Source organism: Babylonia areolata, chromosome 31, assembly GCF_041734735.1.
Source record: "Babylonia areolata isolate BAREFJ2019XMU chromosome 31, ASM4173473v1, whole genome shotgun sequence".
Taxonomy (NCBI): domain Eukaryota; kingdom Metazoa; phylum Mollusca; class Gastropoda; order Neogastropoda; family Buccinidae; genus Babylonia; species Babylonia areolata.
Window position 1 is genome coordinate 15,445,114 of NC_134906.1, and position 20,041 is coordinate 15,465,154.

Consider the following 20,041-nt stretch of genomic DNA (forward strand, 5'->3'; position numbering starts at 1 on the left):
TCATTGCCTGCAGTCATGATCAAACGAAGGACCCCTCTCCCCCACCCGCCACCCCCTCCCTTACACCTCCACCTCCCCCCCCCCGCCCCCCCCCCCAAAAAAAAAAAAGAAAGAGAGAAAGAAAAAAAAAACCGTTTTGCGGACAATGAGTTATGACAATGGCGGCAAGAGGAATCGACCAGGAAACGCATGAACATTATTACACTTACATCCTGAATGTGTTTGTGTTGGCTGATGACTAGACTGGGTGTGCGGCCTTTGTTAAAGCATTGTTATGGCTTCCTCTTTATTTTGTTCGTTTACTTTCATCAGACTTGGATGGAAGTGTACTTGACGGGAGCTGCATAAGTGATTGTCTGTTTTCCTGTGTTGTTTTCTGTTTGTTATTGTTTTTTGTAACTGGTTGGGGTTTCTTGTGTGGTTTTCCCCCACGTTTCGTTGATCTTTCTTTTTGTTTCTTTTTGTTCGCTGTGGTGAAAAATACTCCATGTCTTCACCATACAATCAAATCCAAATATACATGGCTGTACACCACCCTTACCTCAGGGCCTCTACTTCAGGGCCTTTACCCTTACTTCAGGGCCTCCATCCTTACTTCAGGGCCTCTACCCTTACTTCAGGGCCTCTATCAGGGCCTCCATCCTTACTTCAGGGCCTCCATTCTTCCTTCAGGGCCTCTATCAGGGCCTCCATCTTTACTTCAGGGCCTCTATCAGGGCCTCTACCCTTACTTCAAGGGCCTCCATCCTTACTTCAGGGCCTCCAATCTTAGTTCAGGGCCTCTACCCTTACTTCAGGGCCTCCATCCTTACTTCAGGGCCAACCTTAGTTCAGGGCCTCTACCCTTACTTCAGGGCCTCCATCCTTACTTCAGGGCCTCCATCCTTACTTCAGGGCCTCTACCCTTACCTCAGGGCCTCCATCCTTACTTCAGGGCCTCCAACCTTAGTTCAGGGCCTCTACCCTTACTTCAGGGCCTCCATCCTTACTTCAGGGCCTCCAACCTTAGTTCAGGGCCTCTACCCTTACTTCAGGGCCTCCATCCTTACTTCAGGGCCTCCATCCTTACTTCAGGGCCTCTATCAGGGCCTCATCCTTACTTCAGGGCCTCCATCCTTACTTCATCGTTATACATTTACCCATTGGGCACGAGGATCGAACGTCTGACCTATCGACAAAGTTGGGGACATATTGACCACTAGGCAATCGCGCTTATCTCTCGTTCAGAATGAGGAAATATATTGCGCAGTCAAAACGGCGCCCTGCTTTCCTGAAAATATTTGCTGCAACGCTCCTGTGCTTCCTCTGCTTTGTCCCTCCCCATCCTCAGTCAGCTTCCCTTTCCCTGGACACAGCACAGTGTCGAAACGGGGCCTCGAACCCTCGGACTTCTAGATACAATCATGTTTGTAAGACTAGGCCTTGAACCCTGACCATGGTGAACGCTGGATCGGGTCCAGGGCCTCACCCACTCCGCCACACCTGTGCTGGTCTAGCTACTCCCCTGTACAGGTCCCTCCGTGTTGAAGTCTGCGTCCCTTCTATCCGTCTGTTTGAGATCGATGGTGAGAATAATTATGTTCGCTGGACTGCTGTGGGCGTATTCTGACAGTAACTAGTCATAGCTTTCTAAGAATAACTAGTTACAATGTGATTGTGAACACCAGGTGAAGACAGGCATTACAGTTGCCAATGTGATTTATTTTATGGCACCCGCTCACTCCTTTCCGTTTTCTTTTCATCTGGCTGAAGTAACGTGTGACTGAAAAAAGGCTGGCACCTTCCTCCTCACCATGGTCTCTCTTATCAGCTACAGGGTGTGGCATGTAGTGGTGTGGTGAACAATGTTAGGGCTGGGTGTGGCATATAGTGGTGTGGTGAACAATGTTAGGGCAGGGTGTGGCATATAGTGGTGTGGTGAACAATGTTAGGGCAGGGTGTGGCATATAGTGGTGTGGTGAACAATGTTAGGGCTGAGTGTGGCATGTAGTGGTGTGGTGAACAATGTTAGGGCAGGGTGTGGCATATAGTGGTGTGGTAACAATGTTAGGGCTGGGTGTGGCATGTAGTAGTGTGGTGAACAATGTAAGGGCTGAGTGTGGCATGTAGTGGTGTGGTGAACAATGTAAGGGCTGAGTGTGGCATATAGTGGTGTGGTGAACAATGTTAGGGCTGAGTGTGGCATGTAGTGGTGTGGTGAACAATGTAAGGGCTGGGTGTGGCATATAGTGGTGTGGTGAACAATGTTAGGGCTGGGTGTGGCATATAGTGGTGTGGTGAACAATGTTAGGGCTGGGTGTGGCATATAGTGGTGTGGTGAACAATGTAAGGTCTGGGTGTGGCATATAGTGGTGTGGTGAACAATGTTAGGGCTGAGTGTGGCATTTTTAATGTGGTGAACATGTTAGCTGTGGCATGTAGTGGTGTGGTGAACAATGTTATGGCTGAGTGTGGCATATAGTGGTGTGGTGAACAATGTTAGGGCTGGGTGTGGCATATAGTGGTGTGGTGAACAATGTTAGGGCTGGGTGTGGCATATAGTGGTGTGGTGAACAATGTTATGGCTGAGTGTGGCATATAGTGGTGTGGTGAACAATGTTAGGGCTGGGTGTGGCATATAGTGGTGTGGTGAACAATGTTAGGGCTGGGTGTGACATATAGTGGTGTGGTGAACAATGTTAGGGCTGGGTGTGGCATATAGTGGTGTGGTGAACAATGTTAGAGCTGGGTGTGGCATATAGTGGTGTGGTGAACAATGTAAGGGCTGGGTGTGGCATATAGTGGTGTGGTGAACAATGTTAGGGCTGAGTGTGGAATGTAGTGGTGTGGTGAACAATGTAAGGGCTGGGTGTGGCATATAGTGGTGTGGTGAACAATGTTAGGGCTGAGTGTGGCATATAGTGGTGTGGTGAACAATGTTAGGGCTGAGTGTGGAATGTAGTGGTGTGGTGAACAATGTAAGGGCTGGGTGTGGCATATAGTGGTGTGGTGAACAATGTTAGGGCAGGGTGTGGCATATAGTGGTGTGGTGAACAATGTAAGGGCTGAGTGTGACATATAGTGGTGTGGTGAACAATGTTAGAGCTGAGTGTGGCATATAGTGGTGTGGTGAACAATGTTAGGGCTGAGTGTGGCATATAGTGGTGTGGTGAACAATGTAAGGGCTGAGTGTGGCATGCAGTGGTGTGGTGAACAATGTTAGGGCTGAGTGTGGCATATAGTGGTGTGGTGAACAATGTTAGGGCTGGGTGTGGCATATAGTGGTGTGGTGAACAATGTTAGGGCTGGGTGTGGCATATAGTGGTGTGGTGAACAATGTTAGGGCTGAGTGTGGCATATAGTGGTGTGGTGAACAATGTTAGGGCTGAGTGTGGCATGTAGTGGTGTGGTGAACAATGTAAGGGCTGGGTGTGGCATATAGTGGTGTGGTGAACAATGTTAGGGCTGAGTGTGGCATTTTTAATGTGGTGAACAATGTTAGGGCTGAGTGTGGCATATAGTGGTGTGGTGAACAATGTTAGGGCTGCGTGTGGCATATAGTGGTGTGGTGAACAATGTTAGGGCTGAGTGTGGCATTTTTAATGTGGTGAACAATGTTAGCGCTGAGTGTGGCATTTTTAATGTGGTTAACAATGTTAGAGCTGAGTGTGGCATTTTTAGTGTGGTTAACAATGTTAGAGCTGAGTGTGGCATTTTTAATGTGGTTAACAATGTTAGAGCTGAGTGTGGCATTTTTAGTGTGGTTAACAATGTTAGAGCTGAGTGTGGCATTTTTAGTGTGGTTAACAATGTTCGAGCTGAGTGTGGCATTTTTAGTGTGGTTAACAATGTTAGGGCTGGGTGTGGCATTTTTAGTGTAGCTAAGAATGTTAGGGCTTGGTGTGGCATTTTTAGTGTGGTTAACAATGTTAGGGCTGGGTGTGGCATTTTTAGTGTGGTTAACAATGTTAGGGCTGAGTGTGTCATTTCTAGTGTGGTTAACAATGTTAGGGCTGGAGTGTGTGGCTTGTATGTTGTGGTTAACCAATGCTAGGGCTGAGTGTGCATGTTATGGTGGTGGTTAACAATGTTAGGGCTTGGTGTGGTCATTTTTTTAGTGTGGTTAACGAATGTTAGGGCTGGAGTGTGGTCATTTTTAGTGTGGTAACAATGTCAGGGCTGGGTGTGGCTTGTAGTAGTTGGTTACAATACTAGGGCTGGGTTGTGGCATGTAGTGGTTGTGGTTAACAATGTTAGGGCTTGAGTGTGTCTTTTTTAGTCGTGGTTAACAATGTTAGGGCTGAGTGTGTCATTTAGTGTGGTTAACAATGTTAGGGCTGAGTGTGTCATTTTTAGTGTGGTTAACAATGTTAGGGCTGGGTGTGTCATTTTTAGTGTGGTTAACAATGTTAGGGCTGGGTGTGTCATTTAGTAGTGTGGTTAACAATGTTAGGGCTGGGTGTGGCATGTAGTAGTGTGGTTAACAATGTTAGGGCTGAGTGTGGCATGTAGTGGTGTGGTTAACAATGTTAGGGCTGGGTGTGGCATGTAGTGGTGTGGTTAACAATGTTAGGGCTGGGTGTGGCATGTAGTGGTGTGGTTAACAATGTTAGGGCTGGGTGTGTCATTTTTAATGTGGTTAACAATGCTAGGGCTGAGTGTGGCATGTAGTGGTGTGGTTAACAATGTTAGGGCTTGGTGTGTCATTTTTAGTGTGGTTAACAATGTTAGGGCTGAGTGTGTCATTTTTAGTGTGGTTAACAATGTTAGGGCTGAGTGTGTCATTTTTAGTGTGGTTAACAATGTTAGGGCTTGGCGTGTCATTTTTAGTGTGGTTAACAATGTTAGGGCTGGGTTTGGCATGTAGTGGTGTGGTTAACGATGTTAGGGCTGGGTGTGGCATGTAGTAGTGTGGTTAACGATGTTAGGGCTGGGTGTGGAATGTAGTAGTGTGGTTAACGATGTTAGGGGTGGGTGTGACATGTAGTGGTGTGGTTAACGATGTTAGGGCTGGGTGTGGCATGTAGTGGTGTGGTTAACAATGTTAGGGCTGGGTGTGGCATGTAGTGGTGTGGTGAACAATGTTAGGGCTGGGTGTGGCATGTAGTGGTGTGGTTAACAATGTTAGGGCTGGGTGTGGCATGTAGTGGTGTGGTTAACAATGTTAGGGCTGGGTGTGGCATGTAGTGGTGTGGTTAGCGATGTTAGGGGTGGGTGTGGCATGTAGTGGTGTGGTTAACGATGTTAGGGCTGGGTGTGGCATGTAGTGGTGTGGTTAACAATGTTAGGGCTGGGTGTGGCATGTAGTAGTGTGGTTAACAATGTTAGGGCTGGGTGTGGCATGTAGTAGTGTGGTTAACAATGTTAGGGCTGGGTGTGGCATGTAGTAGTGTGGTTAACGATGTTAGGGCTGGGTGTGGCATGTAGTGGTGTGGTTAACAATGTTAGGGCTGGGTGTGGCATGTAGTAGTGTGGTGAACAATGTTAGGGCTGGGTGTGGCATGTAGTGGTGTGGTTAACAATGTTAGGGCTGGGTGTGGCATGTAGTGGTGTGGTTAACAATGTTAGGGCTGGGTGTGGCATGTAGTGGTGTGGTTAACGATGTTAGGGCTGGGTGTGGCATGTAGTGGTGTGGTTAACGATGTTAGGGCTGGGTGTGGCATGTAGTGGTGTGGTTAACGATGTTAGGGCTGGGTGTGGCATGTAGTGGTGTGGTTAACGATGTTAGGGCTGGGTGTGGCATGTAGTGGTGTGGTTAACGATGTTAGGGCTGGGTGTGGCATGTAGTGGTGTGGTTAACAATGTTAGGGCTGGGTGTGGCATGTAGTGGTGTGGTTAACGATGTTAGGGCTGGGTGTGGCATGTAGTGGTGTGGTTAACGATGTTAGGGCTCATGAATTGATGTCGTTCCGGTGGAATTACCCCCACACCGTGCTTCTCTTCCCGACCAACCAACTACCTACCTACCTGCCTACTTACCTGCCTACGTACCTGAGTGACTGCCTAACGAGCAAACAATTGAGGTGATACAAACGCTATGTACTTGGGACAACAGTTGCCTCCTCTGCTGTTCTGATGGTCAAAGTCTGACACGACTGTCATATCATACGGTGCTCGAATGACTAGTTATCTTCACACATTAATAAGCCTGTTGTTCCATATGAGGGGTGGGGTGGGGGTCGGAGGTCGGTCGAGAGGGAGAGGGTGTTTGTGATGAAGGGCGGTGTGTGTGTGTGTGTGTGTGTGTGTGTGTGTGTGTGTGTGAGGCAAACAGAGAGATAGAGCGGGGTGGCGGAACGTTCAGACTTCTGAAGGCTAATAAACGAAAAACCGATCAGTTTGATATACGGCAGCCATGATTACGGCTTGTCCCCCCACCCCTCCCACCGGCCACATAATCCAATCTCGCCGCATGACTCCAGCGTGTTGCTCTTCACATGACTCCAGCGTGTTGCTCTTCACATGACTGCAGCGTGTTGCTCTTCACATGACTCCAGCGTGTTGCTCTTCACATGACTGCAGCGTGTTGCTCTTCACATGACTCCAGCGTGTTGCTCTTCACATGACTCCAGCGTGTTGCTCTTCACAGGAAGGCGCCTGACAGGCGACTCGCGACAATCAGTGCGCGCGCATCTTGCCATTCGTCATCACTGGCCGACCCACAATCGCTTCATCAGAAACTGTCAGTCCCACTGTGCCGCCCCTTTGTCCTGGCGTTGCCCCCGGCAACCCTCAGCCACCTGTTGGCTCAACGGGTGTCGGCTTGCCGCCTGATTGATTGTTTTGAGTGGTGGGGCTTATTGTTCTCCGATACCTGCAGACAAGAGCGGCGAAGTGAGTTTTAAACTGGGGGCAGTGATAATAAGTAAGATAATGTGTTACGTCGTCAGTGCGACGGTCTCCTCTCTCTTTCACTCTCCCCCCCTCTCCCCACCCTCTCTTTAACTCTGCATGTGTACGTGCGCGCAGTGTGTGACATAGGACAGATGCCAGCAAGATGTGTGTATCGATGTACTGGCCACATCCAGCTGATTGCTGAGCAACTAGTTAGTGTGGTTTGTTTTCACCAAACCGTTTTTTGCCGGTTGTCTTCTCGACTATAATCACGCTTCGACAAACTTTTATCAGTGATTGTATCTGAAAACAGGGAACAGCGTGGACAGTCAGTGTGCAATCTGTGACCGCGCCCCCCCCCCTTCCCCCCTTCCCCCCTCTCCATAGCGTTCTGAATACAAAGTGTTCTGAATACAAAGTGTTCTGAATACAAAGTGTTCACTATTCGTCCTTCCTTCCACGTTGTTTTCTTCTCCTACTGTCACCCCTTCACGAGGGATCTGGGCCTGTCATGAAGAAACGTCTTTTTATTTCTGGTTAATAAATTCGCTCTGCCAGCCCCCACCTTCACTCTCTCCCCCCTCTCTCCCCCTCATTTCCTCGTCAGCTCATTAGATCAGCGTTACTCATGGCATGGCATCTACCCACCAACACCAGACCACAGGCAGCACGTCAGTCTGTTTCTTTCAAGCATTCAGACTGCGATCAGCTGTTTTAAAACACTGAATTAAGTTTTTTCATTGACATGACCGCGTATACAGAGAGATGATATTAAATGATTATGTTTGCACCCTTTCATGAAGGGTGTTGGCCTATTCTTGGATGTATTATTCGTATCCCCCACCATCTCTCTCTCTCTGTAAGTAAAATGCCAACCACTTACAATTATATACTGGACACTCACTATCAGTAACAAGTTAGAAAACCATGGCACATGCACAGGAGTAAACACACAGAAACCTGGAAAAAGAAAAACGCTGCGAAGACAGCAGTGTGGGAAAGCTTGGTGTGGTCCGGGACACGCGACACGGAGCAAGCCGTTGAGTGGTCTCTTCAGGCCAGCCCTCCTCACCTGGAAGGTGTGTGTGTGTGAGGAGGGGAATAGTGGGGGGTCAACAGACCATTGCACTGCGGGTAAAGGCCGTGCTTCATGTACCTTTACCCACAGGTGTATACCTTTACCGACAGGTACGATGATCTCTGGAATATCACCCCACTTCTGTCCACCCGTGCCTTGCTTCAAATATGACCGTCGTTGAAACCTTTCGCCAACAACTCAAGTCCTGTCCGTTCACGTGTAGGACTCAGCGTGCGCGCGCGCGCGCGCGCGCGTGTGTGTGTGTCTGTGTGTCTGTCTGTCTGTCTGTGTGCGCGTATGTGCGTGTGTGCGTGCGAGTGTTGGAGTGCGACCACGTGCATATTTGTGTGCGTAGGACCTGATCAAACATATCCCAGATCGTCAGCGCGTGATCTGCCCTTATTCGTCCACGGTCCACTCCATCATGGGGGAGGGTGTTTTTTCCTGACTGCACACCTGTTCCTCTCTCTGCCCCGCCACTTACAGGCGCGGTGTCGTTGTGTACAAATGACCCCCCCCCCCAGCCTCTCGACCCCCCCACCCCCCATCCCACAGCCAGTGCAGTCACCAGTGTTGTGTCAGCCAGGATGTTGGCGTGCACAGAGGGAGATAAGTCCTCTTGGCCTTTTGCCCGTGCAACACGTGGTGCGCTGCAGCCAGCACTGCTCCATCATGCTGATTGACACCTGTTGACCCTGCCATCTTCACTGTGCGGGGGAGTCTGCTGCCAGGGGCGGGGGTGGGGGGGTGGGGGTTGGGGGTCATGCCCACTGGCCTGATCCCCATTCACCTATCACTATACTGGTGAACCTATCACTACACTGGCGATCCCCATTCACCTATTCCCAGTTCATCGTCTATGTACTCGGTTGTTCTCTCTCTCTCTCTCTCTCTCTCTCTCTCTCTGTGTGTGTGTGTGTGTGTGTGTGTGTGTGTGTGTGTGTGTGTTCATTTATTGTTGGCATGGTCTCTGTGATGACGGTGTGCACGTTGGAATCACACGAGAGAGAGAGAGAGAGAGAGAGAGAGAGAGAGAGACTTTGATAGGCGAAACAGGACAGCGGGCAGAACAGACGAAACAATACGAAGAACAGAGCTCCCCAGAGGAGGCGCACGATCAAAGAGTAGGCGAAATGGGGATAGGCAAATCGGACCTGGTCACCTGACCTGGAGTCACGCTGGAGGCGGAGTGACTGAAGTGTGCAGACAGAGATCTCTCCATATTGCCCATTGTGACGTCACTCAGTCCGGGGCAAATGACGTAAGGGACATCATGTGTCAAGGTACATTCATCATCTGTAAGGTCTGTTGAACTCGTGGCACATAGCACGAATATGACTAGAAACAATATCAATATGATTATAAACTATATTGATATTAAACAGACACTATGTATCACGTGAAGTGTCAGGGCATGACCACGCTTTGTTTAGCTCAGTACGTTTTCACTTACTTTACTCCATCCCCAGACAAGGTGCAAAGATCAATTATTAGTGGCTGTTAGTTTGTACAGCATTCCTTTCTTAACAATAAATCACGTCATCTTATTTATAATTTCATTCATATTGTGAATATCACCCTTCTGGGGCAGTGTGGGAAGCCACTGGATCCGGATTGAGAAGATAAGTAAATCACTGTGGTGTCTGTGGATCTGTCTGTCTGTCTGTCTGTCTGTGTTCTCACCCTCTCCGCATCCCACCACTCCTGTCTGTAGTGTATTACATTTTGTCACAACAGATTTCTCTGAATGGAATTCGGGCTGCTCTCCCCGGGAAGACCACGTCGCTCAGTGCAGCGCTACCTTGTTTTATTACCTGTCTGTAGTTCTGTTTGTTTTACGTTCGAAATGGAGTTTGACACGGACATCACTTTTGCTGCATTGGGTTCTTTTACGTGCGCGAAGTGTATGCTGTATGCTACCCACAGGACATCGGTTCATGATCCCTTCCGAATGACAAAGGATCCTAACCAACTGAAGGTCTTGTGGAGGAGAAGAAAATTGTGGCGGGTGTCAGATTCGATCCCGTACCCTCTCTCTTCTGGGCGGACACGTTGCCACTTGGCCACCCGTGCTGTCTGGAGGCCTGTTTTGCGCAAACCACCTCTCTCCCTCTCCCTCATTTTGACTTTATTGTTGTTTATGTCGGCAAACCAGCCTCTTGCCGATCGTGTCAGGTTTCCACCGCTACTGGGTCTGATCAGGCCACTTTGGTTTGCTCACAGCCTGACCAAACAGACACCGGCGAGGGTCCTATTGTTCCGACGGCTGGCTACCTGACTAGCGCGTGCAATTCTGGCGACCCCAGCACACACGCACATACACACACACACACACACACACACAGAAAAAACAAACACACACACACACACACAAACACAGATTAGGCCGAAAACGGTGCTACTTTTTGGTCCCCTCTCTCTTTTTCTATTCCCACGGACGAAAAAACTGGGCTTGTCAGGTATCCGTATCAGTAGCTGTAGCTCAAGGAGGCGTCACTGCGTTTGGACAAATCCATATACGCTACACCACATCTGCCAAGCAGATGCCTGACCAGCAGCGTAACCCAACGCGCTTAGTCAGGCCTTGAGGAAAAAATATATAAATAGATAATAATAATAATAATAATAATAATAATGATAATAATAAAACACACACAAAAAAGAAGAAAAAAAAAAGAAATAAGTAAATAAATAAATAAATAAATAATAGATAAATACATAAAAAAAGAACTACTACTATTAATAATATTTATAAGGCGCAAAAACTTGATGAAGTCAACTATAAGCGTACAAAAAATAAAATGAAATAAAATAAATAAATAAATAAAACAACTGATGATAAATAAGCAAATAAATGTAAAACATGCAGACACCCATTCACACATACACACACATATGCATAACATATATGCACCAAACATGCAGTTTCACAGAAAGCACAATCAAATATACATAAACGTACATGAGCCCCAGCACACACACACACACACACACACACACACACACACACACACACATTACCCTGCACCCCCTCTACCTCCCCTCCTCCACACACTCATTTCTAGGCTACGTATCGCAGCTTCCACGGCACACACACACACACACACACACACACACACACACACACACACACACACACACACACACACACACACACACACACACACACACACACACACACACAGAGGCACACTTACTTGTATAAGCACACACACAAACGCCCATATCCACCACCCCCCCATGGAGGGCATGTGTCACAGCTTCAACTTCCATCGTTAGGCTGGAGGTTGTGACTTTGCAGGCAGCATTCTCTTCCCTAATTGTTTTTCCATTTTGTTTCGCAGTGAATCCCCAACCGGACTAGTCTTTGGTGACTGAGCCATCTGTGTATATGATGATGTCCTCTTCTTTACTGTTTTCTTCTATGAGTAGCTTCACTTCCGCATCAGTTTTGCCCTCTGGCCATTCCCGACAATGTCTTCCTAGAGTGGGTGAAATGGCTGTGTTGAATAGATGGTTGAGGTTTTCGGGGGTTTTCTCCTATTCTTTTGTTTCTTTAAAGTCTTGTAGTCGGCATACTAGCTGGATTGTGTCTTCTGCTTGCCCCATCCATGATCTTCGTCGTCCTAGACGGCTGCCTTTTGGTTCTTTGACTTTGTCATGCAGTGGGTTTTGAGGGTTTTCTAATGCTCTGAAGTAGGTCTTGACCTGTTCTAACTTGTTTCTGGCCTGCACTGAAGGAAGGTCAAGCAGGTATCGCATGGTTTCCGTGGACGTGTCTTTTGTTGTTCCAAGGATCAGCCTCATAGCTTCATTTGAACTCTTTCTAAATTCAAGAGGTTGCTTTGAAACGGTGTTGTTAGCCCAAGTCCGTAGTCGATCACACTGGGGACGAGTGATTGGTATAGCAGGAAGAGGTGGCTTTGTTCCTTACCTTTGGTTGTCATTGCTTTTAAGACTGAAAGACCCTTTTTGCATTTGAGAACAGTATTTTCCGTATGTTTTCTGAAGGTCGGCACCTGTCGAACTGTATTCCTAGGTAGCGTTCGGCATTCGGTTTTCTCGATCTGAATCCCGTCGAATGACACAGGTGGTGGTGATTTGCTCTCAATTCTGTTGTTGAGGGTGCACAGCAACGTTTGGGTTTTCGCTGAATTGATGGAAGATCCTGTGTCTTTGCACCATTGAGCGATATTGTTTAGTTATTTCTGGACGGCTTTAGTTCTTTCCTGAGCATCTTTCGAAGTTTTGAAAACCAGGCCATCATCTGCAAGAGTAAGCACCCGAGCTATTCCATTGTTGTTTAAGTCTGCAAGGCCCTTCGTGTAGACGTTGTAGAGGACAGGAGAGAGCGGAGACCCTTGTGGCAGTCCCATGGATAGTTTAGAAGGTGCAGACATCCAGTCTCCGAGGCTTAGGACGACGGTTCTTTCCTGAAGCGCTGCTGCTATCCATCTTGTCAGTGTCAAACTTACTCCATACCTTAGTAGCAGCTCCATGAGGTGCGCAAACTGGACTTTATTGTAGGCATCTTCAAGGTCGATTGCTACTGCTAGTGTTTCTTCTTTTCTTTGAAATCCTTCATATACCTCATATGCAAAACAGCTGCATTTTCCCATGTGGACTTAACTGTTCTGTAACCACCTTGATTTGAAGGCAGAATGTGCCTCTGTTCAAGATCCCTTGCAAGTTTCCTGGCTATTATGTGTTCCATGAGCTTTCCAGCAATGTTTTGCAAGGTTAGGATCCGGTAGCCGCTTACCTAACGATGGTACTTTCTTGGTTTTGGTATGGGTTTTAAGAAGCTGTGTGTCCAGTCCTCCGGCACATGTCCATTGTGGAAACTGTTTTAATACAGATTGAAAAGTTTGCTTCTGTCTTCTTCCGATAGCTCCTTGATGTCCGAGTAGCCAACTTTGTCTGGGCCAGGAGCCGATTCTCTCTTGCACTTAGCTATTGCTTCGTTTAGATCATCTATTGTCAAGTCATCATCGGGTCCAGTCTGCATAAGGGTTTGGTTTAACTTCTCAACATATTTCTTTTTTTAATCTAAGTTTCTTTGATCGCTCTGTTGTATGAAACGTTTGAGCAGGGCGGATCCTTTTTCTTCTTGCTTGTCAGGATCGTTGAACTATTACCAAGGTCGATCTTGGGGGGGGGGGGGGGGGGATTACACTGTTCACCGGAGAACTCAGTCCATACTGCTGTTCATGCAAATGCGCATGCTGCTGACACGTTCCCGGCGCGCTTTGAGCTCGAATCGGGCACGCGCGGTCACCTGTTGGCTTGAACGGATGTCGGGTTTCATTGTGAACAGTGTGGACAGGGGAGGGAGGGGAGGAGCGGGGGATGGGGGGAGGGCGGAGGGAGGGAGGGGCGGCTGACAGCACGCCTCATCCTGAAGCTGACGCACCTGTGGGCCCGTTCACAGGACAGATAACAGGCTTGTTACGTGGACTGCGGGACAGTCAGGGATTCACATGACAAGGGTTTACTTCCCTTGTTGTCTGTCGCCGTGTGAGCCGTGTTGATTCCCTGTGTGTGTGTGTGTGTGTGTGTGTGCCGTTCCATGTGCACGCTCCTTTGTCTGCGTGTACTGCACATATTATTCACATTTGTCATGTCCCTCCATCTGTGATTGTATCTACGTGTATTGTTTGTCAAATCAATCTCTCTCTCTCTCTCTTCTCTCCACCTTATCACACACCCCTCGTTTCCTCCCCTCCTTCCTCCCCGCACCGCCCCCACCTTTGACACACCCGCCTCTCCATCATCAGGTCTGCAGGCACAGAACGTACAGCAGTGACTGTTGTTCCTCTTTTCCCCACAGGAATCTGCAGCAACTTCTCCTCGAGGCCCACCACAATCCATGAAGACAAAGGAATGGTATCTTCCAATGTTACTTTCAACAACAATCTTATGACAAGACAGCATACAAAAATTTGTAAAATGATTGAGAAACAAAGCATACTTTGATTAATCGAGAAATGATTTAAGTGTCGTTTTTCTTTTGGAAAATCTGAATGAGTTTACAATTAAGGAGGACACGATACTATACAACTCGATACGACACGATACAACCCAAGTGCTAGTGACACAGCACAGCACACCACCCTGTACACATCCTGTATCCTGTGTCATCCCATCCTAGAGTGGAACCCCACACCCCAACAGCCCCCCCCCCCTCTCTCCTCCACAAGACCTTGGGTGGGGGTCTGTCGGATGAGACAACAAAGCGAGATTCTATGTGCAGCATGCACTTAACGCACTTGAAGAACCCACGGCAACAAAAGGGTTGTCCCTGGCAAAGCTCTGTGGAAAGAGCACACTGACAGTGAAACAAAACACTGTGCGCAGAAAAAAGGGGGCGGCGCTGCACTGTGGCGACACACTGTCCCCTTGAGAAGCAGCCTGAATGTGACACAGAGAAATGTAATGTGACAAAAAGTAATATATTACGCTACAACGTCCCAAGAAGGCCGACCAATTAGCGACCAGCCGCTGTCTGGTGACATTACGAATTACTCCCATAATGGCAGCATGTGTTGCCGCACTTGAGTGGAGTTGTGGAGGTCGATCAGTTTTTAGGTACGGTGCCGTCACGTCAGTCGATGAGGTTTTCATTTTGTTGTTTGCACACTTTCACACTCACCCTCCATGCCAGCTCGCGGTGAGTGGTGGTGGATTTCGTGCAAAACAATAATAACCGAAACACACAAAAGCTTTGATTTGACAACGGCTGCCAACTCCATAAACAGACAATCGAACCCCCACCCCCACCATGTGAAAAAAACAAAAAACAAAAACAAAACAAACAACAACAAAAAAAACCCAAGAGCAACGGACAGACTAAAGTGGCCTCCCAGACAGACAATGTGTTGCTGGCTCCATTGACTGCGCACCAAATTATTGTCATCAATTTTTTTTTTTAATCCGAGCCGAGTTCAGATTGATGGTTAGTGTTGTGCAGAAACAATACAACACAAGCCCCTTCACACAAGGCTGGATGGGGAAGAAAATTGGATTTTGATAAGATCGAGTGTAGGGGGCTTAAGTTATTGTTATAATTCCATTAGCAGTGGACCTGGTGGGTGGCAACAGGTGCTCCCAGCCAGGTGAGTTAGACCAAGTGATGGGCTGATAACATCTGTGCCAGCCACCAGCCAATCTTCCTCAGGGCAGCTCAGCTACCTCGCTTATCAGATGAATAAAATGTTACGCAGAGCTGCAAAAATTCTGGGATGGGGGTCCGTGGACCAACAAAGATTTAATTAAAACTATCAGTATGTATGTGTAGGGAGTGTCGGGGTCTCTCTCTCTGTGTGTGTGTGTGTGTGTGTGTGTGTGTGTGTGTGTGTGTGCATAAGGAAAGTTCTGACTTGAGTAGTGGAGATAATAAACCTGTCGTACAGTTCTTTTGTTTTCACAAGCTATGTTTAAACCAGTCCACAATGCAGCCCAACTAGTTATACGTTATATGTCTGCACCGACGCTGCCTTCGGAACAACCTTCTTCTTCCTCCCCCCCCCCCCCCCCCGACTCCCCCCACCCCTCTCTCTCTCTTTTCTACCCAGAACACCAAAACGTATAAACAAGCCCAAGTAAAAGGTCGAAAGCTGGGATGGTGATTTCTTTTTAAGTTTGATCACAAAACTCAACCCAAAGCGAGCAATACGAGACACAATTGCGAAAGTACGAAGTGGGGGAAGGGAGAGGGGTTGGGGGGAGGGGAGGGCGAGGGGGGGGGGGAGGGGGCTGAGGGCTCAATCATAGTTTTATGTATTTCCCCATCGAGTTTTGAAAGGGACGGGTCATTGATCACCGTATCTCCACGATCTTTTTGACTGCAGGCCCGGAAAATACCCCAACCTCCCCCACCCCCCACCCCCCTTGGCTTGAGCTGAGTGGTGTGCGTTAGCGGATGAAGGGGAGAGAACATGGCTACAACTGTAACATCCAGGGAGGGTTCTCTGATTTGGCCCGTCCACACGCAGCCACCTGTGCGCTGCACGCGCGCGTCGCATGTTCTGTTGTCAAAGCATGCTGCTGATTGAAGTCGGGCTTCAGCACGAGACGAACCCGGCGAGCCGTGGAGAGATGACGATCAGGACCCGGTCAATAATAACACCCTAATGAGGTCAACGCCAGCCTAAACGCCGGAAACACTGTGCTAGTTCACGCATGCGCAACAAGTGTTGAGAGGAAACGAGAGTGCGGGAGCAATTTAAACATAATACTGTGCGGTTGGTGTGTCCAAATACAGCCTCTTAACTGAAAGCGATGAATAGACCCCAGAGAAAGTGGGAAGGAAACGACAAAAAGTGTGAATGAAAGTAAAAAGGTTTAATAAACGTTCACGGTCCATTGAGTCGTGCAACATGACGAGGAGGCTTCAAGTTTCAACGATTGGTGAGCTATTACGGCATGGGGGGTGATTCAATGTGGACCACTTCAGACATGGACAAAATGACAGCAACACACAGACCAGGTCAAAGCTGCTGCAGATCTCCATCTGTGCAAAGTGACAAACAGTGTTATCACCAAAGCGGCTGTCTCACTCTTTGCAAAGTCACAAAAACTGCTGTCTTCAGTCTCTGCAAAGTGACAAAAAACTGCTGTCTTCAGTCTCTGCAAAGCCCCAACGGACTGTTATCATCATCGTCGCTGACGCACTGTTCAATGACTTTTGTCTTGTTACCAAATAATAATCATATTACTACTACTACTTCTGCAGCTAATGAATGATAATGACAATAGTAATAATGCTAACAATGAGACATTCCCACGCATGCAGAACTTTGAATGAAAGGAACGAAAGACAACACAACACAAAACAAAACAAAACAAAACACAATTTGCAGATCGAATGCTGCAGAAAATGTCAACTCAATAAAGTGTCAAGAATGAGGAGTGTTATCATGTAAACCGCTCCTCAAACTCTGATAGATCACGGGAATCATGTCACACACACACACACACACACACACACACACACACACACACCAAAACGGCAGTGTCAGTCTGTACAAAGGACCAGTGGTAGTTCTCATGTCTTTCCCAAAGCTTTCAGGGAAGTGTTGCTTTATCAACTGCATTCTGCTGCCAGCTCCTCTTTTACTAAACATCTCTCTCCTGAAAGTTTCACCTGTATAACTGATCTACTCTGGTTCTGACCCCCCAAAAAAATAGATAGATAGATAGATAGATAGATAGAGAGAGAGAGAGGCAGTGGTTCTGATCCTAAACAGAGAGAGAGAGGGGCAATGGTTCTGACCCTAAAGAGAGAGGGGGAGGGGGGGGACAGTGGTTCTGATCCTAAAGAGAGAGAGAGAGAGAGAGACAGTGGTTCTGACCCTAAAGAGAGAGAGAGAGAGAGAGAGGCAGTGGTTCTGACCCTAAAAAGAGAGAGAGAGAGGCAGTAGTTCTGACCCTAAAGAAAGAGAGAGAGAGAGAGAGGCAGTGGTTCTGACCCTAAAAAAGGGAGAGAGAGAGAGAGGCAGTAGTTCTGACCCTAAAGAAAGAGAGAGAGAGAGAGAGAGGCAGTAGTTCTGACCCTAAAGAAAGACAGGGAGAGAGAGACAGTGGTTCTGACCCTAAAGAAAGAGAGAGAGAGAGAGAGGCAGTAGTTCTGACCCTAAAGAGAGAGAGAGAGAGAGAGAGAGAGAGAGAGGCAGTAGTTCTGACCCTAAAGAAAGACAGGGAGAGAGAGGCAGTGGTTCTGACCCTAAAGAAAGAGAGAGAGAGAGAGGCAGTGGTTCTGACCCTAAAAAAAAGAGAGAGAGGCAGTAGTTCTGACCCTAAAGAAAGACAGGGAGAGAGAGACAATGGTTCTGACCCTAAAGAAAGAGAGAGAGAGAGAGGCAGTGGTTCTGACCCTAAAGAGAGAGAGAGGGGGCAGTGGTTTTGACCCTAAAGAAAGAGAGAGAGAGAGAGAGGGGCAGTGGTTTTGACCCTAAAGAAAGAGAGAGAGAGGCAGTGGTTCTGACCCTAAAGAGAGAGAGAGAGGCAGTGGCTCTGACCCTAAAGAGAGAGAGAGAGAGGGGGGGGGGGGCAGTGGTTCTGATCCTAAAGAGAGAGAGAGAGAGAGAGAGGCAGTGGTTCTGACCCTAAAGAGAGAGAGAGAGGCTGTGGTTCTGACCCTAAAGAGAGAGAGAGAGGCAGTGGCTCTGACCCTAAAGAGAGAGAGAGAGAGAGGCAGTGGTTCTGATCCTAAAAGAGAGAGAGAGGCAGTGGTTCTGACCCTAAAGAGAGAGAGAGAGAGAGGCAGTGGTTCTGACCCTAAAGAGAGAGAGAGAGAGAGAGGCAGTGGTTCTGACCCTAAAGAGAGAGAGAGAGAGAGAGAGAGAGAGAGAGTTAGAGAGAGAGGCAGTGGTTCTGATACCAGAGAGAGAGAGAGAGAGAGAGGCAGTGGTTCTGATACCAGAGAGAGAGAGAGAGAGAGGCAGTGGTTCTGATACCAAAGAGAGAGAGAGAGAGAGGCAGTGGTTCTGACCCTAAAGAGAGAGAGAGAGAGAGAGGCAGTGGTTCTGACCCTAAAGAGAGAGAGAGAGAGGCAGTGGTTCTGATACCAGAGAGAGAAAGAGAGAGGCAGTGGTTCTGACTCTAAAGAGACAGAGAGGGGGGTGTGGGGAGAGAGAGAGAGGGAGAGAGAGGGGGGAGTGGAGAGAGAGAGAGAGAGAGAGAGAGAGAGAGAGAGAGAGATTGTCTATGACCCAGAACTGTTCCTTCAGTATATGGTGTCCGTGTGAAGTCAACGTAATTCGTGAAACCCAACCGCAAGTATATACACTGATGAACGAATGAATTAAAAAAAAAAAAAAAAAAGATATTTGATTAACTGATTGATGACGGGAAGATGTTGTGTGTATGGTTATGACAAGAAGATCGGTGAGACCCGATTTCAGACCTCTGTCATGTACAGAAACACAGACCTAATAAGTAAGAGAGAGAGAGAGTATAATGTAAATATATATATTTTTTATATACATTCTTTTAATACGACAGGCACGTGTTGTGTGTGTGTTACAGGACGTCTGTATGATCCTCTGTCAGTCCGCTGTAACAGCATAGGGGGCAGTAAACCCAAGGTGGCCACCCCTAGCGTGGTGGCCAAGATAGAGGAGCTGAAGCGAGACAACCCCACCATGTTTGCCTGGGAGATCCGTGACAGACTGCTGTCTGAAGGTGAGGGACACTGGGCAGGGTCAGGTGGTGTGTGTGTGTGTGTGTGTGTGTGTGTGTGTGGACAGTCTTATGCAAATGTGCTGACCGTTGATAGGTGCTGTATAAGTATCCACATCAATCAATCAAAAACTGCTGCTGCCACTGCTACCGCTGCTGCTACTAAATCTGGTACTTTACTGCTACAATTACTACTATTGTTCTTGGTGGTGATGCTGCTGCTACAACAACAATCACAACTTCTGCTTGTACTTCTGCTACAAATGCCTAGTATGGTTATGGCGATGATTATGCTGATGATGGCGCCTACAGGCTGTGTATAGGGCTCTAGTCGCTTTACAAAACGGATAAAACAGACACACAGACACACGCGCACGCACACACAAACGCGCGCGCGCGCGCACACACACATGAGATATAATACATGGACGATAACACTCTGGTGGAAAGAAACAGAAATATATCTATGATATATTACCACTGCCACTACCACTACAGCTGCTGCTGTTGATGATGTTGTTGATGCTGATGCTGCTGTCGCTGTTGATGATGTTGTTGATGCTGATGCTGCTGTCGCTGTTGATGATGTTGTTGATGCTGATGCTGCTGTCGCTGTTGATGATGTTGTTGATGCTGATGCTGCTGTCGCTGTTGATGTTGTTGATGCTGATGCTGCTGCTGCTGTTGATGATGTTGATGCTGCTGTCGCTGTTGATGATGTTGTTGATGCTGATGCTGCTGTCGCTGTTGATGATGTTGTTGATGCTGATGCTGCTGTCGCTGTTGATGATGTTGTTGATGCTGATGCTGCTGTCGCTGTTGATGATGTTGTTGATGCTGATGCTGCTGTCGCTGTTGATGATGTTGTTGATGCTGATGCTTCTGCCGCTACTGCACAACAAACTGGGTACATATCATATTTGTATTGTCTTTGGTGTCGTGACAGTGCAGCATTCTGTTCTGCAGGTG

The 20,041-nt window shown here is 47.8% G+C and overlaps 1 protein-coding gene across 1 annotated transcript in view; it reads left to right on the forward strand.

The window, feature by feature from the left end:
* Window positions 1-1,435: 1,435 nt before the first annotated feature.
* Window positions 1,436-20,041, forward strand: part of LOC143275820 (paired box protein Pax-6-like) — a 24,622-nt gene continuing 6,016 nt past the window's right edge. The window contains exons 1-3 of the mRNA XM_076580098.1: window positions 1,436-1,565; window positions 18,896-19,075; window positions 20,039-20,041. The exon at window positions 20,039-20,041 is cut by the window's right edge and continues 345 nt beyond it. Of these exons, the coding sequence (XP_076436213.1) occupies window positions 1,436-1,565; window positions 18,896-19,075; window positions 20,039-20,041 (313 nt within the window). The remainder of the gene's footprint in view (window positions 1,566-18,895; window positions 19,076-20,038) is intronic.